Source organism: Gouania willdenowi, chromosome 15 (genome assembly GCF_900634775.1).
Source record: "Gouania willdenowi chromosome 15, fGouWil2.1, whole genome shotgun sequence".
In the NCBI taxonomy this organism is placed as follows: domain Eukaryota; kingdom Metazoa; phylum Chordata; class Actinopteri; order Blenniiformes; family Gobiesocidae; genus Gouania; species Gouania willdenowi.
The window spans coordinates 17,167,577-17,187,123 of record NC_041058.1 but is presented as its reverse complement, the minus strand read 5'-3'; the positions used below and the strand labels follow the sequence as shown (position 1 = coordinate 17,187,123).

Sequence of the window (19,547 nt, the reverse complement as noted above, 5' to 3'; positions counted from 1 at the left end):
TCGCAGTATCTAACTTCTTTCTGTGAAAGAGATCAGAGCAAAGAGGAAAACACTACAATAATATTCTCCAGCAATGTTGCCTCGTTCACATCTGCAATGTAGTAGCATAGATGCGGAAATGTGCATTCAAATGACATGTTTTATGGGCTGTGCTAATAATACATCTTTTATACTTGAGTTTAGCATTATTAAAGAATAAAACAATATTTCCCCCCTCCACCTTTCAGGGAGAAACCAGTGAGCACTGAGTCTAATGGGCACCAGCCAAACACCAGTTAAGATGCAATTTATCAATATTTTCGTTTTAGAACGATAAATCATTTTAGCTCACAAAGTAAAACAATTCCTTTGTTTGCCAACATTGCTGGAGAAATAAAAAGGCTTTCACTCTAACTGAAGCTGAGACAAGTATCTACCAACAGCGCTTTATGGTTTCATGACACCTTTTTCCCCATCCATGTGTACTGGTGATTGTGGGTTCTCATACAGACTGAAATGTATGCATGTATCATAACATTTAGACTTAATATATTGTGAAGTATTCAATAATCGTTATGTAGGAGCTAGTGTGAAATAAAAGGGTTTAATTTCCTAGAGGAACATTGTTTTTTTTCTAAAAAAAAATAAAAATAAAATAAACTTTATTGAACAGTACAGTAGTGTTTATTTTTTCCAAGAGAACAAAAATAATTCAGCAGAAACTTGATTATTGTGAACCTACAGCGCGTTGAGCGTCTGAATGAGTGAAGACAGGTGTGTATTGTCCATGGTGGTGTCCTCAGAAAACTGGCAGAGCTTCCTGTAAAGGAAAGAACAACCAATAAGACCACTATATATAAATATATATATTATCGCCTCATATTTTGCATCAGAACACCATTGTTAAGACATACTTGAAGAGCCTGAGGCTGACTGTGTTCTTCTCAAACTCTTGAGCCTTCTTGTGTCCTGATTGGATGACTTCCTCAGGCAGATTGGCAAGTCGGGCAGCATTGAACCCATAACTCTTTGGACAAGCGCCAGAAATGAACTTGTAGAGGAATGTGATCGTTTCCTGACTTGGGTCCTCACATTCGTTTTCAACCATGCATGCCTGAAAGACAGCAGAGATATTTCACTAAAGTTAGGATAGGAATGTTATCCTGGATAAGATTAGCCAAAAATATGGAAGAGATGATTCATTAAAGAGAAACACACATTAGTTACAGTTAATTTTATAGAAACACATTAGTGAGGCTTAAAACTAGGCTCTGTGCTTTCTGCATTATAGACTGCCAGTAATAATTACATTACAATACTGAGAGAGGTATGGTACACTAGTTCATTGTTTAGTTACATTTTGGCTTTTTAAAAAAATTATTCATGTACTCAACTTTATTTATTATTTTTTTTCAATTTAATTTTCAAAAATACAGTTTGTTCAATTTTGCTTTTTCTAATTTATTAGTGTGTTTACAGTCCTTATGTTAAAGTTCCTTATTTTAAATTTAGTCTTGTTTTGCTTCTATGTTTTGAATCATATTTTGGGTATTATAAAATAGTGTGTTTACGTACAGTATATATCCTGTGTATATCAACATTCTTATTTCATACATTGACCGATACATTGGATATTGGCTTTTTAAAACCCCCAATATCGTTATCGACCTTAAAAATTTCATATCAGTCAGGCTCTAATACACAAAAATCTCTTGCATGTCTAATAAATGTTATTTTTACTTAATATTAACTTGTTCCATTTTTCAGTGTCACAAATTGTCCAAGTGCACAGCTACTACAACTATGAGAAACATGCATTTCTGATGCTAAATTCTTCAGATTTTTTCTGATAAATTTTAATGTTTATAACTAAAACAACAACATTTTTATGTCACAGGCTGTAGTGAAAGTCCCTGTACAATTATAAATCTCTATTTTCTTCATTTGTTTTGTTAAATATGTAACAAATGTTGCCTTTAAATAAACAGAAATTTTAAAAATTTTATCTAAAAAAAAATATTATCCTGGGGGGAAAAAGGAAAATAGGACTTTTTAAACTTTCTCCGAAGATTTACTATTCAACAGCTTCTGTATCGCTTTAAATTGGCTGTTCACTGGGAGTAAAGTAGACTCATCTTTGATGAATAAATCTGTGATCTACCTCACGGCCTTGGGAAGAAGAAGAACTCACCATGTGGCCCAATCGCACAGCACGGTTGTTGGCATAGTTCTCCACCAGGGAGTGGTAATGTGTGGAAAAAAGGGTGCGACAGCAGATCTTTTCTGCAAGTTCCCTCACAACAGCACTGGCTATGGCTGTGCCATCGTATGTGGCCGTGCCCCGACCTGCAAAGATATTTAAACTGAGTTTTTAAAAAAAAAAAAAAAAACCCAACAATGCTCTCCAACAGGCCCTCAATAAAAAAAAAAAAAACAAAAAAAAAAAAACACATACCCAACTCATCCACTAGCACAAGTGAGTGTTTGGTAGCATGATGCAGAATGCAGGCCGTCTCACTCAGCTCCACAAAAAATGTGCTCTCTCCTGCACACAATTGAGAGGTTTAGAACATCAAATCAAATGAAAAATTAAATAGATATATATAAAAAGATTTTGCACTTAAAGTATCTCCTCAAAAAAGGTAAAACAATAAAGGTTAGAGGTATTTATTTTTATTTTTAACTTTGTGAAAGCACTTGGAGCTGCATTGTATTGTATAAAAAGCACATTTTTATAAATAATCACCAGCCATGATACGATCAGACGCTCCAAGCCGAGTGAAGACTCTGTCCACAGGTGTGAACCGGAGGCTCTCGGCTGGTACGTAGCATCCCAAATGAGCTAGCACGACTATAAGTCCACACTGTGGATTAAAGGGAAAGCAGTGTGTTAGCATTGGGTAACAGAAACGTCAAGCAAAGCCTCTACAGTATATTTTGGGGGGGAAAAAGGTAGAAAAAAAAAAGACTGATTTCGGGAATTTTCTTTATTTTGAACTTTATCCTAAATTTGCTTTTAGAATATTCAAACCAATAATTTTCTGGAGTTTCAGCCCTCAGAGCGCTCCAAAAAACAGGCGTTTTTTTTGGGCCTTCATTCATATGCATGAGTGGGCGTAAACGTGTGTTTACGCCTACTATCACAGCAGCAGTAAATCATTAACAGTCGCTTTCTTCTCCTCCTCTAGTCCATTATTTTATCCGACCGCAACATCTAAAATATCATCTGAGGCAGCGATTTCAAACACTCACATGATGTTATGTCACTTTCTAGTCCTCCAAGCCTCCTATGACCACAGGATTAGTTCATTTAAGATGATAGTCCATTATTTCGTCTGACCACTGCGTCGCATTGGGTCACAAACACATCAGATCATCCCATAAAGGCAATACGAGTCGGTAAAACAACTACTAAAAATGAAAATGATTGTGAGCGCTCATTGGTTTATAGATTATGTGTAATATCAACATGCCTTTGCTGTTTGTTTTACCAGTGAGGTATTTTGAGAAGGAGGAGCTCACATTCTTATGTAAGGTAGGAGGAGCCAGGATTGTCAGGAGGAGGAGTTTCCACGTTATGAGCTCGTTTGGAGCCGACTTTTCACAAAATGTGGAATAACAAGGGAGGGAGGAAACAGAACTTTTTCAACTTTGACCCTCTGAATCAGGCTAAATGAATGTTTATCACTGTAGCAAAACCATTATAAAGTGAGTTTTTCATAATACCGCCACTTTAAAGAAAACCTTTTTGCAGTTTAATAAAAAGCAACGTGGTCATACCTGTCTCATGAGAGTGGACTTTCCTCCCATGTTGGGACCAGTGACGATGACGCACAAGGCTCGGCTTTCCTCCTCATCATTTTCACTGCTACTCGAGCACCCGATGAAGACGTCATTGGGTATGAAGTCATCGCCAAAAGTCGTTTTGGTGACGCATGGGTGGCGAGATCCGGTGAGCTCAAGAAAAGGTGCTGCCTGGGTGCCACTGTCGGGAAGGACCACCTGTGGCCGGCTCATTGGTCCGTCTCCGCCTTGGCTGTAGCGCGACAAAGCTAGTAGCACATCTGAAAATTAAATAGGCATTAAACAGGTTAAGAAAATACATTGATCATTTTGTTATGCCATAAATTTTAGTCAACCACATCTGCAGCAGATTTAATAGACTAAAATCTTAATGTGATTTAGTTGAGGGGATCGTGTGTTCCAAAACAGTGGAATGATCTGCCTCAACACCTTAAACAAGCCTGTCTGTTTTTAAGTCCATTCTTCAGAACAATTTATTTTCCTTGGCCTTTGACACTTATTTTATTTCTTTTACTGTGTTCCTTGACTCATTTTTATGCTTCTTAACTTAATTTGTATTTCATGTTTTATGCCTTTTAATTCATGTTGTATTTCAAACGTATTTTTTTTTTGTCTCATGTGAGCCGTTTCATACCGTTTCATACCGTTTTGTACAGCACTTTGGTCAGCTGTGGTTGTTTTAAAGTACTTAGCAAATAAAGTTGGATTGGATAAAACTGGACTGTATCTGAAATAGTCCTGATGTCCAAACTTTAACTAGAACTAAGTTGCATTTAAGTCAAAACACTGATTAAAAATAAATTCAAATTTGCTGTCAAGGTTAACACTTTTTTTTTTTTACCATCACACAAGCTTGTGCAACAATTAAACGTCTTTGACGTATTTGTTTTTTCTCATTTTGAATTATTTAATTTCTCAAAACACAGTTAAAAATAATGGGGTTTTGTTTAAATAAAACAATCATTTTGCTATTTTGGCGGGAAAGTAGCCACTTCTAAAAAGTTATCATCAGTTCTGATAATAGTTTAGGGATTTTATAACTGTGCTAAACTAAGGAATTAATTTTAATCTTAATAAAACTGATACAGCTATATATATATAATACAGAATACAAAATGGAAAAAACTTGCAAATGTATTTCCTAACAGGAAACACAGAAGAATCCTTTAAAATTACTCAGACTGCTGCAAAAACATGAGCTAAAATATACCATGTGGGGGCTTGTCTGTAGGAAATGAGCTTGGAACTGACACCTGCAGTGTGGCCTACTTTCAGAGTCTGCTAAAGGGTGAACTGCATTGTGATATTACCGAGCACTGCCATGCACTCCACACCAATCTTCCAGTCCTTGTAATTCTTGTCAAAGTTGTAGAAAAGCCTTCTCATGCAGTCTTTGAGAGCAGCGTCTCTCTTCTCCTCGAACCCTTGCAGCTCTGCAAACATCCGCTCCGTCTCTTTAGTCACGTAGCGTTTCCAGCCTTTCTTTGTGGACTTCACCTCGTACTCCTCAGGGATGTTTCTCTCAGACACGGCGTCAGGAACCTCCATTTGAAAGCGGTTGCGACCAGTTCCCCAATATGTCATATTTCTACATCCGATCCTCTTCTTTTGCCTGTCCAAGTATTCCTGAAGCTCTCCTTCGCAGTTTTTGATTTCAGTCAGAGCCTGGTCATATTCAGGGTCAAAGCCGGCTTTGGGGGTTATTACCCCAGTAGAGCGGGCCTTCTGGTGGTCGAAGGCCTTCTCCCAACGTTTCAATTCAGAGGAGAGATCAGGAAAAAGACCATTATTTTCCTTATTTTTAGAGATGAGCTGATGTAGTAGCACAGACTGGAAGTCAGTTGAAATGGGTTCAAAGATGGAAATGATCTCCTGCATGGTTTTGAAACCTTCCAGCGCAGAGAGAAAGTCTGCTATCTTCCTCTTGCTATAGATGATTTCTTCATAGAGAATGGCTCTGCTGTCAGGGTGGTCCTGGCCCTTCAGAGGCATACCAATACTGTGGATCTTACTCAGGAGACGCTCCAGGTCTGGGAGCTTCTTAAGCAACTCTGTCACCTCAGTGGCCTGAGCCTGAGCCCCCATCAGGTCCTCCACTGCTCCCAGTCTGTCCATGATGGACGACGGGTTACACAGAGGAGCACAGAGCCACTGCTTTAGCAGTCGTTTGCCAAACGGGGTGGAGCAGGTGTCTAGACGGGCCAACAATGTCCCCTCGCTTCCTCCAGATCCATTTTGGAAGATTTCCAAGTTTGCCAGCGTGACACCATCAAGCACCATCCGCTGTCGAGTCTGAGTGAAGAAACTGGCAGGTCCACATGCTTTCTCCATCTCGACGTCAACAGGAACGTACTCTTCAAAGTTGGACATGGAAAGCAACTCGTGGTCTATCAAACATTTTTTCAGGTAGAATATGCATCCACCCAACGCTGACAGTGCCAGTTCAAAACCTTCTTTAGGAGTGAGGCACAGGGAGTCGTTCTCAGAGGTCATACTTTTCAGAAGAGCAGGGAGGAAACTTTTACCTGCTTCCTGTTCTTTGCCACATGTTTCTTTAAAGTAATTTTCCTCTGAGAGGGTCTTAAGAGTCTTCTGAGCATCCCAGAACTGAGTGCCCACATTAAGTCCTTCCTGCAGAGCAGAGGACAGAGATGCCTTCAGTATCTTCCGTGTCTCCACTGATGGATTTCCCTTTTCAAAAAGGACTTCAGCTGGGGCAAAATGAGCAATCAGCGTGCGAAGACGGGAGCAGTGGCGATCATCTGGGAACTGGCCCACATGAAAACAACCCACAGACGTATCAACAAAACAGACTCCGTATGTACGCAGCAGACCGCAGCTTTCCTCTTCAGCTTTTTCTTTCAGGCTCAGGAGGAACTTACTCTGACTCTCTGATGGAGCACCATCCAGTATGCTGTAAGTTTGAGTACCACGTGTGATGATGCGACACACTTCTCGATTCACTATACGGTCAAATTTAGTGGGCCTGGCCATGTTCTTACAGCGAGCCTCCACCATGTCTGGAGTCTCCGTCTGCTCCACACGAGCCACCTTGTAGCCTTTTTGGACCAAAACGTCTGAGAAACGTGCAAAGCCGATTTCTGGAAAACCTGAGTGAGCCCAGGCCCCCTTCATGAAGGTCAGACTCAACTCATTGACTCCGATCACTGCATCCATGTGGTAGAGCTCATAAAATTTGCCCACCTTGTAGAAAATCACCGTGTCAAACATTTCAGACTTCAGCTGCCACCACCGACGCATCCCTGGAGTGCTTCGGTTTAAAAAGTCTTCTGGCACAAACAAGGTGGAAGGATCGTAGTCGTTATCGTTCTGTCTCCGCCTTCGACTATCTTTTCTGTTACCATCACTCAACCACTCCAGCTTCTCATGATCCCAGACTCTTGTGGCTCCGGCAGGACCTGAAGCTGCTCCTTGGCTCTCGAAGTTGTCCGGGGCGGCAAAAACGGACAAGCGAGACTTGGTTTCAGCTTTAACTGTTGCAGAAGCTCTTTTGGGCGTAGGGAATGTGGCGACAGGTGCCTTTTCTTTTTCCACAGGACGTTTTCTCTTTACAGGCTTTACAGGACTTTCCACCTCAGACTCCTGTGTGCTTTGTTCTTCACTGCTCACGGTCCCATCTTCTTCTTCCTCTTCACTGCTGGACGCAGCCTGTTCAGGTTTAAAGTCCTCATCAGATTCATCACTATCTGAGGCAACCACAATGCGTCGACGCTTTGGTTTGTTTCCTTTCTCTGTGCTTGACCTGGCGGAACGTTCACTGATTTTGGATGGTTTAGAATCCACATCACTGCTGTCATTGTCACCATTTAGTGCAGAGTTGTCCAGCTGGAAGTAAATACACAAAGAAGAGCGGCTTAGACACATCAAAACTGTTTTGAGGTGCAATGCTAAAATATTACTTGGAGTTTTATACATAAGGCTGATATTACGCTGTCATTATTATGACATGACACATGAATAAGGTGTCATAACAGCTGTCAGTAAGTTAATCCTACCTAACCTTACTAGATTCTTCCACCTAACCCAAAAAATGCCAACATAGCTTCAAAGGTGTAATAATTTAGCAAACAACACTTAAATTACAGCCTTCATGACACCTTATTCATGCTAATGACAGAGTAATGTCAGTTTTATGTATAAAACTTCAAGTAAAGTGTTAGCATGTTTTGGCATGTGCTACCAACGGCTGGAAATTTGACTGCTAAAGTAATTGACCATAAACTATTTTTTGTTTTTAGAATTATTGTATAACCATTATTGTGCATTTTTCAGTTTATTAGGCATTATTTATTTGGGTTCACAGATGTTTAAAATGCTCTGAAATCAAAGATTGTAACCTCCATGTCCTCTTCCTCATCATCAACTTCTTCTTCCTCATCAGATGGATCATTGCAGAGGGGAATCTTCAGTCTGTTTTCAGGGCTCTCAAACATGACGGCGTCAGCGAGCTCCATAGCACGGTGAACAACAGGTTTACTGCTGAAGAAAAGACCTCCAGTTTTGGCATCGCTGGAGTCTGAGCCTGTGTGAGAGAGAAACACATGCTTTCACCGTCATTGCATTTGATGAGCGGACCAAATGTTCTCAGAAACAATCATGTGACGAGTGGGGCTTTAAGAAGCGTACCTTGATACTCTCTTATAAATTTAGTGCCGACCCATCCTCTGGTAGGGGGCTCATCAAAAAAATGAACGTGAACGCGCTGGTCCCGACCACGGGATTTCATCAGCTGTCCATTCAGTGGTTGGGGCACCACCATGCATGGCCACCAGGGGTGGCCCTCCAGTTTGGCCCACACGAGGACTCCAGCTTTGAAGGGACACAAGGAGCTGCTGCAGAATGAAAGAAGTGATGAGGTCAACAAGGATTTAATTAATCAAAATGATCTACCTATCTGCTGTCTGACTTAGGTTTAGGAGTGCGAGGCATTATTTAGATGAATCTTCATTATAACATAGGACTCCATAATCGATGCATACATTTCTAATAATAAATAAAATATTAACATGGTAAGTTAAAAAAAAGTGTTCATAGATGTTTTGAAAGCACCATAATTGAGCTGCTGATTTAGTTTATTCTATATCATATATATGTATAAAATATATAAATTAGAAGAGCGCTTTTTGTTTAGTGTTTGTTTGTTGTAATGTAAATGTTATAAACAAGGAGGTTGCAAATTAGGACGTTTACCATGCAGTTTTAATTTAACAGTTTACAGATATCCTCTGTTGGTTTAATAAAAGGTAAAACAGGTTATTTTGTATGCAAATGCAATGTTTTTAAAAACGGCAATTCATCCGTGGTCACAGTGAGAAACAAAGAAATGCAGTGGGAAATAGGCATCTAGAATGGATCGATTAAAGACGCACCGATAATTGATTTACAATCAAATCCCTATAATAGTGGTTCTTATTGAAGGTACTGAATGAGTCATCAGTGCATTTACCAAACCTTCGTAATTGGATGAATAAAATATGATTTCTTTACGGAAGCTTATTACATTCACTTGAATAATAAAAAAGTTTACGGTATTGGGAAATCTTACTGTGGGTACTTAAGATGGTATAATCATCAGTTTGTCAACTTTAAGAACAAACGTATCGACCTAAAATAAAATAAAAGCAGATTAAATTGAATAATCGAGGCATGGTGCAGCGTTCAACATCAAGCTGTGATCATACTGTAATAGGAGGCTGTCATGAAAATAGAACCTTTACTCATAAAAACAGGATTTATTTTACTTGTAAAAACAGAAACTTTACTGATAAAAACAGGAATTATTTTACTTGTAAAAACAGAAACTTTACTCATAAAAATAGGATTTATTTTACTCGTAAAAACAGAAACTTTACTTGTAAGAACAGGATTTATTTTACTCGTAAAAACAGAAACTTTACTCATAAAAACAAAATTTATTTTACTCGTAAAAACAGAAACTTTACTCAAAAACAGGATTTATTTTCCTCAAAAAAAGAAACTTTACTCATAAAAACAGGATTTATTTTACTCATAAAAACAGAAACTTTACTCAAAAACAGAAACTTTACTAATAAAAACCAAATTCAAATGAATGCAATAAGATTCAGTATTTCTTCAAAACAGAAGTACTTTTTTTTTTTGAAACACCTCAGTTCAAAACAGTTTGATTATTAAAAAACACATATTTAAAATTATAATCTAACATTCTACTTAATGTACATCTAAAAACATTTATTTTGTGTCTAGACCCCTGCAGAACTCCTGCAACTGACTCAATCGAACCCAGGTTAAGAACCACGACTATTATCGGAATCGAATCTTGCGGTGCTTAAAGATTCCCATATCTGGTAAGTAACAAAAATGCTGTTAGTGGCTAACACTTTCTTAAAAAGCATTAGTCGTTCCAAATGCATATTGCAAATGTATAATGTAGAAAGTCAGATGAACAATAATCAACAGATGATTATGGTTTTAACTGGTGCACAACTACAAAAAGATCCAGCAAAACATAGAAAAGAAGGAAAGTAAAGCCCAGTCCAGTAATTAGACGGTTCCCAATGCTCACCTGTCTTTAGCTGCTGAGGCTTTGTCACCGAATAGTTTCTTATAGCCGCTGTTCACCGCCTTGGAGACACTTTTCTTCTGTTTAGGCTTGTTTTGCTGCCGTGGTGTTTCGGTGGCCTGTTCTTTAGGGGATGAGTTGGACTTCTTCACGGAGGAAGGCAGGTCCGCCTCGATGGGACTAGGACTAGTTTTCTGCTTGGAGGCCAATGGAGGAGACTTGGTGAAAAAATTGAAGAGCGAGCTTTGTTTGGCCATGTTTGTTCCCGGTTGACACTTGTTAAAACTCTTGTGAGCTAGTGACAGCACCGCTACACACTGAGTGTGTTTCTAACGCAGTCCGCGGGAAAGTCACAAACCGGATATTGTGGGCGTGTACAACAATTTCAACCAATCACCATTAAGTACACTGAAACATGGAAACCACGTGATCCAAACACGATTTCTCTTGTTGGTCAAGTCGTTGGCGCCTAGAATGTATTATTATTACGTCTTCCGCCATGTTCACAGATTAGTTTGTAATAAACCGCCACGTGAATATGATTGTTAACTGTTAATACAATACAGGCTCCCGAAAACCTGCCGCCATATACACGATAAAATGGTTTAAAATAAAATTATAGCTTCTAAAATGCAACTACATAAATATACCAGTAGAAGGCGTTAGAGTAAAAAGAAACGTAAATTGTGAATATTGGAGCATGTGGTTTGTATCATTAGCTGTGCTGCCCTGGGCTTATTATTCAAGTAACAAAATACAAGTTGCTTCAATCAAAAAAAAGAAAAAGAAAAAGCTGCTTCAAAAAAAAATTCAATCCAAGTCAGTCCAAATTAATACTTAACCCCAAAACATTGAAATTAAACACTAATTATTATTATTATTATTATTATTATTATTATTATTATTATTATTATTATTATTATTATTATTATTATTATTATTATTATTTTCTATTTTCTATTTTCTATTTTAAATTTAAGTGAAGTATATTTTTTTATTGAAACGATTTTTTTTTTGGGAATAAATATGTCCTACCATTAATATGGCCTAAATCTCCCCAAAAATAACTTCTATCAAAAACATTTTTTTATTTTCAATCAAATCAATATTCACTTTTTCTAATTTTTTTTTTTTTTTTTTTTTTTTTTTTTTTCTTTTTTTTAAGTAACACATTTTCAATTGGGGGGTTTAATATTTGTTTGTATTTGAACATTTTTTTCTTTCATTGAAAAAGTGCTTTTTTAATTGAAGATGAAGTTTTTTGTGGATTAAAAACATTTTTTTTAATTGAAGCAACCTTTTTCGTTGAATAATAAAGACACAAATCCACCTCAATATGGAGCTCACCACCATGGTTGTCTTGTAAACCACAACCAAAGAGAAACTTACCATCATCTCCAATGTCTTGTTGAACTGACAAATGTAGAAGGTTTTTCTCTCTGAAACCCTCCAATAATAATCTATTTATTCTAAATTTGGCCTGTGTTTTTCAGTGTTAGTACTTGGATTCTTCTCAGATTGTTGTTGATTCAGGTACAGCGTTGTTGTACTGTGGACACAGCATTTCTGTCATCAGTGGAACTCAAAACAAAGCATTGGTGCTTCCTGTACACGTTTTCTCAAAGAATGGAATCAAGATTAAAAAGAAAAAAAAACTCTACATCACACTTGATATCAAAATGTGGTTCATGTGCAGCACCAAGACCAATATGATGGATTAACTTCATAAGAATGAATGTCTTTACATGGGCATCGGTGCAGATGAGGAGGCATTATATCTAGTATAAAAGGTCAACAAAAAATTCAAATTACCTCAAAAAGGCAGACCTATGAGCTGCAAAGCATGGTCACAAAGTTCTACTCCCCTGAATTGCACCTATTGCTATCTACTGTATTTTTATCTAAAGTTGAAGTCTACAGTTATAGCCAACGGAAAATAAGACTAGTAAATATTTAACACAACTAAACATCCTCCCACACTGGATGTATTTTGGCATATGGTGTGTGGGAGATGGAAGTCGTCTCATTATGAACGAATTGCAAAACCTTACTCTGCATTTCCAGTTTTAATTCATTCAAATCCATAATTTATTTCCACAAACCAATGAGAAATAACCCATTGGTGAGTGTTATTTTGAAGGATAAATGCAGGTATTGACACGAGTAGACTACACTTATCTTATAATGATGATTCATTTGTACATAAGTTTGTCCAAGTCTCGTTCATTTAAAAAAAAGAAAACAACAAAACATGGAAGATCAATACAAGGATCCTTGTTTTGCATTTCTGCTAAAATGCAGTGAATGTTAACGTGTTGTTTTATAGTTTCAAGGGTGTTTGTAGGTTTTGCAGCAAGGCAGTCTGAGAAAATAAAAGCAAGGTCAGATTTTCATTGATTTTAAAATCAACGGCTGAAAATGCAAAGCAAGTGCGCTGTCGAATTGTTTATCCCTCGTTTTTTGGGACTTTTGATGCAGCAATCACTTGAGAAAATCTTGCATATTTTCTTTAAGGTGAATCTAATGACTGTATGTTGAAATGAAATTTTGGGAAGACTCTTCCAATCCAGTTTTTCTAACAACCATCTGTGCATCAACACTCCAGCTGTTATACCCTCCTCTGACCAAATATGCAAATATGAGAGCTGATCAACTGTTTCACTCATTGAACACTGCATCTTAAACACTCTTTGTCTGGATTTTATAACATCAATAAATTGATACTAATTTATTACAAAAGATAAACTAATACTCTTCATCTCACTTCTCTGAAACTCTGTTGACCAGCATTTGGAAGAAAATTGAATTAGAACCAATATTCTGATTAAGTTTAATTTGATACTTTGACTCTATCATATGGGGCGCCGATTGTAAAGTTGCCCATGCTAAAATAAACAGCAACTTTTCACAACATTTAACAACAAACCATGTATTTGAATTTTTTTGTTGTTGCTACTTTTGACCAGATTTACAACAATATTTGTGATATTTACTTTTCTCATAAAAGTATAATGTCAATGTTAAGTCTAAATGTTAAATGTCAAATCTAAATCTAAATATGGAATCTAAATCTAAAAGTTAAATATTAAATCTAAATCTAAATGTTATATCTACATGTTACATTTAAATCTAAACATTACATTTAAATCTAAACATTACATTTAAATCCTAATCATAAATGTTAAATCTAAATGTGAAGCGCATTCACTCCGTCTGAATAGACAGCGGATAGCGCTCAATGAAACTTTATTTTTGGTACTTGTGGTGAATTTGCATTTTAGCTAAATATATAGTTTCCCCCGTGACATTTAGATTTAAAATGTAGATTTAACATTTATATTTACATATAAATTTAACATTTACATTTAACAGTTAGATGTAACTGTTAGATTTAACATTTAGTTTTAACATTTAGATTTAGATTGAATATTTAACAGTTAGATTTAGATTTAACATTTAGATTTTTGGATTGACATATTTTTACAAGAAACGTAAATACCACAAATTTCAAAAATATTGCTGTACTCTGGTCAAAAGTAACGTAAAAAAAAATTTACATAGTTTTATTTAATGTGTTTTTTTGCTGAATGTTGCAAAAAATTTGCAGTTTAATTTAGCATGCGCAACTTTTGCAATCAGCGCCCCATATTATCAAGAGCAATTTGCTCATATATTTCAGTGCTGCTGTTATTTTACTAACCTGACCTTATACAAGAATTCAATAAGCTTTTATATCATCACCATATACAAATAATGTGGGCTAAGGTCCTTAACAAATCTTTCTTTTCATTTTCTTGTGGCTTGACATTATCATAAATATCATTATTTAGGGGATGTACTTTTAGGCGAGCAGTGTAATGCAACACAGATTAATTAGAGCAAGAACATGACTCATAATGAAGCACACAGGGTAAAAAAAAAAAAAAAAAAGCCCAGCAATAAGTCACAAGGAGTTTTCAGGGTTTATGATGAACTTTGTTTTAAAATGTCACGTGTGACAAGTCACATCTTTCAAACTCACAAAACACTGTATTTTAACAACACGTGCATAGAGCCATTTCCACCAGAGTGTAATGTAAGCCTTATGAAGTATTAATATTCAGAGTCCAGCGAGGCTCCTAAAGGGCTCTCCCTTAAAAGACATTCTGCAGGCACGCATGATGAAGCGGTTTTATTAAATAAAGTGAGCAAACCCTGAGGTGAAGATTCATCAAAGTTTGGTTCATATCTGGTCATAAAGCAGCCACGGGAAGGATTTGTGAGTAAAAATACACCGACTTCATCCGAATGAATTATGAAATGGAGCCGCATGCAAAGGAAATTATTCGTCAAACATCTCAGTGAGATGCTATTAGAAGTCATGAGGCGGTAGATAATTGTATCTTATCAAGTAGAAAAATATATGCATTCAGACAGTATATGTGCATTTTTTTTTTCTTTTAAAAGGATAAATAAATCAAATATTTAATAATGTAAGTATACTGTTCCTATACACTGTGATGCTACTCCACTTGTGCAATCCATCTTTTAACCTTTTTTCATACCCACTTATTCCCATTACTCTGCACATATCACCATTCCATGACAGGCCTGCGCACTGATATAATTGCAGGTACACACACACACACACACACACACACACACACACACACACACCACACACACACACACACACACACACACACACACACACACACACACACACACACACACACACACACACACACACACACACACACACAGAGGTTCTCCTACAGTCGATGTCAACACATTTCAGATCACAGAGGGAAGAATAAATGCTTGTGCTGGGACCTGGATTTAGAACATTGATTGTTTTGCTGAAAAGCTGTAATAATAACATCACTACCACCGTTTGATGCCCTGCACTGTTGCAGGCGTTCCCTAAAAATCAGGCATGGTCACGGCACAAGCCTAGTTGGACAACACATGGCGCGCCATGCACTGTAAGAAAACAGAGGCTGTGTTTGAAATGGCACACTCCGTACTATACCCTACACACTAAAAGAGTACATACTGTCTATATACTATAAGTATGGTTAGTAGGAGTAGGATGACGAGCGTTCCCACTGAAATATACCTCCAAGCTTCCCAAGATGCATTTCTAACCTACAATAACATATCTTCGTTGATTCGCCACCGTTGAATGTTCTCACTTAAAAAAACATTTTAAGTGAGGAAGTAGAATATCAATATGTGTTCATTTGATCACATGATTTGATTTGATTTTAAAAGGGGATGTTTGATTTTTGGCTTGAAGCTGATGCCAGGACGATTTTGGGGTTCCGCTCGCATTGCATCATGGGGCAGTTGAGTATGACTAGTGTGCCTACGGTGCATACTTCAAAAATGTCCCGATATAGTATACTTACGGGTACTCAATCCTTTTGTACTACCTAATGTTAACGCATAACATACTCATTTTGACGTCAGACTTAGTATGAGTAGTACGTTAGTACAGATTGCAGACACAATGTTAGTTTTCACCTGCATACACAGGTTTGTAATGGCTGCAATCTTACTTGGCTATATTTCTTTAGAACAGAATACACTTAGAAGGTAAAAGTTGGGCTTTATTGTTTAGATTCCATAAGTCCTTGATGCAGCCATATAGTCTTGGCTGACAATAACAACAACCAAAGTAATCAGTGAACAGAGGCTCTTTTCTTTTCTTTTTTTGACGCTTCTTCTTGTGTTCTACGACCACTTTACAGGTAAAGGAGCTTGTATTTATTTCTTTTCTTTTCTCCGAGTACTTATTTTCTCTCTCACGGCCTCGTAATCAATGCTGTTTGAAAGTTTAGTTCCCTTTCAGCATAATAAGGAGCGCACATCAGACTCATAAAGAATAAGCAGGGAGCCCTGCTGGGATTGTAGGAAGAGAGAACAGAAACAACGTGAAACAAAAACTCAGCCCCTCCGTCATCCTTTCTTCCTTCCTTCCTTCTTTCCTCTCATCTTTTTTCACTTCACCCTGTTTATTAAGGTCACCCGATGAAGGGAGATCCATCTCCGTCATTGCTCCGAGTTTACAGCAGCATCCGACGCATTCAGTGAACTCTCGATAAGCCTTTTCTCAGACCAAACCTCATTGAAATGCGACGTATAAGGCTCATTTGTGTGTTAATTAAATTTCTTCTGGGGCTATAGCTGCCAGTGAAGTGATACACTTTAAGAGCAGTATCTTTTCCTGCAGACAGAGTGAGAGTGGGTATTTGTACAGAGCAAACAGGGGAAACAAGAGAGGCGAGGTGGAAAAAGATATTGCAGAGCTTTGTGTATTGTGCTCCCTGTGGCACAGTAGGAGAAAATTGGTCTATATATGGAAACATTTAGTCGCAGTCTTTTCAAATCAGGTTATTTTCAGCACCCACACAAATAAAACAGCTAGAATTTGGCCATTAAGGTGTTATGAAGATACAACCTGAGCCTGATTTACGCTATGCTATTTTTCAATCTATGGATTTGCAATTTAGACCCAATTTTGCTTATATTTTCCCCATGAGACAGAAGTTTAAAAGGCACAGTGCACATTCTTTAATGGATAGTATTCCTCAACTATTGTAAAGATACAATTAGGCGCTTCATGATTTATTTCTAATATAGATCAATGACTAAATGTGCCTTTAAAAACAAGAAAAAAAGGTACTGGACAAACTTAAAGAAGTAAAAGTTGACTTTCTGTGGATTTCCGCAGGTACGAAGGACATCATTACATAGCAAAACACTTCTACAGTCTATGGTAAGGACAAAAACCACTTATGTTTTACTGGGTTTGGTGAGTTAATCTTTGTGGATAATCCACATTTTCACAGACTTTACACAAACTTAAATACCTCAACCCAAAGATTATTACTTCCCATCTCAATTATCTCAATGTGCGCATTATACCAGCGATGTCAAAAATAATTATGATGGTAAAACACATACAGTTAAAGGCACTGCTGAGTCATTGTGCAAAATGATTTGAAATCACAGATCTGAGAGGAGGCCTGGTAAAGAGAACCTGCAAATATCACACACCTCAAGAAGAACAATTACAAAACTCAAAATCTCCCTGTTTACGCGAGAACGATCACAGTTGATAACCGCAAAATATTTTCCCAGATGTCCATATCTTTTAGACGGACATGAGGTAAATACTCAAGAATCCCAGACCACCTTCCAAAGTGGGAAACCGTGACGTTCCACTGTCTAAACACCGTGTAAACAGTATAAACTGCAAACTGCGGTTCTCGTCGCAAACAGGTGACATCACAAGCACGCGCCAGTGAAGGTAAACAAAACACCGAAATGACTACTGAGCTCCAACTAGCCATACCTGCAGTAAATGCTGTATAAGGGTTGTGTCAGCAAGTGTCACGACTCCTATTAGAGGGGGGAGAAGAGCAGAGAAAAAAATCCATCACATCCACAACATTTATGATGGACCGGAGAAGCAGCGGAGGGATTGACAGGACGTAGAGAAGAAGAAAGGTTCTACGTTGCCACCGAGCCACCCGGCGAGCACATTACATGGATAAATAAGGGGGTTTCACACACTTTAGCGTTGTTGTGGGCACGCGGAATTCCACCCCAATACGCTTGTGTAAGCGCGGAATTAAAAGTGGAAACAACACGCTACTTTTGCGTTTTGCTTTGAGTGCGTCTCCATGTAAACGTGACCCCAAACACTGGCCTGGGCTTTGCAGAGTTCAGTCTTTCAAACAGTGTTCTTCAACATGTGATATCCATCATAATAATATCGCTATACATTGATATGATCACGATGTGTTACTTTTTCCACGTTCGTTCGAGCCATTTCTGCTGTTTGCATGTCGTAGTTTGAGGAGCAAAGATCAAACGCATGATGTAAGAGGATGTGGCTCCCGATTATTTACCATTTAAATTATATAAACACACATTAATTAGTGGAGGGAATGTCAGCGTCAGATAAACAACACCCGAGTGTGTAAAAAAAGGAGACACACAAAAATACAAAGGAACGCAGACAGAGACGCTGACTGAGACAAACAGAAAACAACTATATACAAAAACACTTTGAGAGATTAAAGTCAGACGTAGCGACTGATATCAAAAAGAACCAATTGCCTGATATAAATCAAAGGACAATAATATTATATTTATTACACACCCCTCTCAAACCGAATCACCTGCTGCCTTTGACAGTTCGACACATACACTTTTGGTTTTTAATATGCCATGTAATGCCATGGTTTCTCTTTTTAAATCTTTTTTTTTTTATATCTTAACGTATGAAATTGCGTTCGTCACCTTGCTTGATTCTGGTGAGTTTGATGAGAGCAAAAAGAGTGGGTGCGTGGGGGGGGTTTCTTCTTTTTAATCTGTATTTAATGTTTCTCTAACTAAAATATAAAAACTATTTAAGGGTGACTTTACACCTTCACATTTGACTCACCGAGGCATTTAGAGCTTAGAGTCATTATTCTCACCTTTTGTGTGATTCAGCATTTGTCTCTAAACTTTGCTCTGATCTCTCTGGAGTATTAGAGGACAAGCTGACGCTAGAAAAAAAAAAAAAATTGGATATTGTAAGAAAGTGCTGCTGTAATTTGAGGAAGAGATCATATTAAACTTTATTGAGTGATTGGGTGAGTTTTTTCCTTTATCAGTTAACCCCTTTTGCTCTTTCCCTCCTCGAATTGTAATTGGACAAAGCAGATGTTGAAAGGTAATTGCTTCATCATTCAGGCTGCTCCGCACCTCTTACATGTAAATGCCACATTACCCACAATGACTTTTGATTCTCGCGCTCTGCCTTTAATCATGATGTTCACATCTTCTCAAGAGCACTGCTGGGTATTTGGACAGCCACCCTGATCCTGCATTCTTTGAATAGACTGATGAAACCACAGCCAACACGAAAGCCATGTATAAAAGGAGGTCATTGAGTTGAAACTGAGCTCTAATGGGCTGAAATATATTCTTGCCCCAGGGAAAGACATGAACAGTAAGAGCCAACCACCTGAAGACACTAAAAGCAACTGGATCAATTAGCGCTAAGATTACAGAGGACATTTGGGACTGTAAATCTATAGTGACAGCGATTCTAAACTTAACGCTCACAGGTCAGCGGGAAATCTAAACATAGCCTGGGAGTCCTTGGTTTATCCTTTCATATAAAATCCTCAAATAATGAATTAGTCTTTTTATGTTTTTTTGT

General features: G+C 37.7%; 1 protein-coding gene across 1 annotated transcript; it reads right to left on the bottom strand.

Moving 5' to 3' along the window:
- Positions 1–564: 564 nt before the first annotated feature.
- On the bottom strand, positions 565–10,691 carry msh6 (mutS homolog 6 (E. coli)). The gene is made up of 10 exons (XM_028468065.1): positions 10,349–10,691; positions 8,431–8,636; positions 8,142–8,326; positions 5,094–7,629; positions 3,760–4,043; positions 2,726–2,843; positions 2,435–2,524; positions 2,171–2,325; positions 894–1,093; positions 565–799 (listed from the first exon to the last, which is right to left on the bottom strand). Exons 1-10 carry the CDS (start codon positions 10,600–10,602, stop codon positions 718–720), a joined length of 4,110 nt encoding a protein of 1,369 aa, XP_028323866.1. The 5' UTR covers positions 10,603–10,691; the 3' UTR covers positions 565–717.
- Between the last annotated feature and the right edge of the window lie 8,856 nt (positions 10,692–19,547).

Coding starts and splice junctions, on each gene's coding strand:
- msh6 (XM_028468065.1), bottom strand. CDS start 10,602: ATGGCCAAACAAAGCTCGCTCTTCAATTTTTTCACCAAGTCTCCTCCA. Junction 7,630..8,141: donor ATGAGGAAGAGGACATGGAG/GTTACAATCTTT, acceptor ATTTACTTCCAG/CTGGACAACTCTGCACTAAA. Junction 1,094..2,170: donor CTGTGCGATTGGGCCACATG/GTGAGTTCTTCT, acceptor GCTGTCTTTCAG/GCATGCATGGTTGAAAACGA.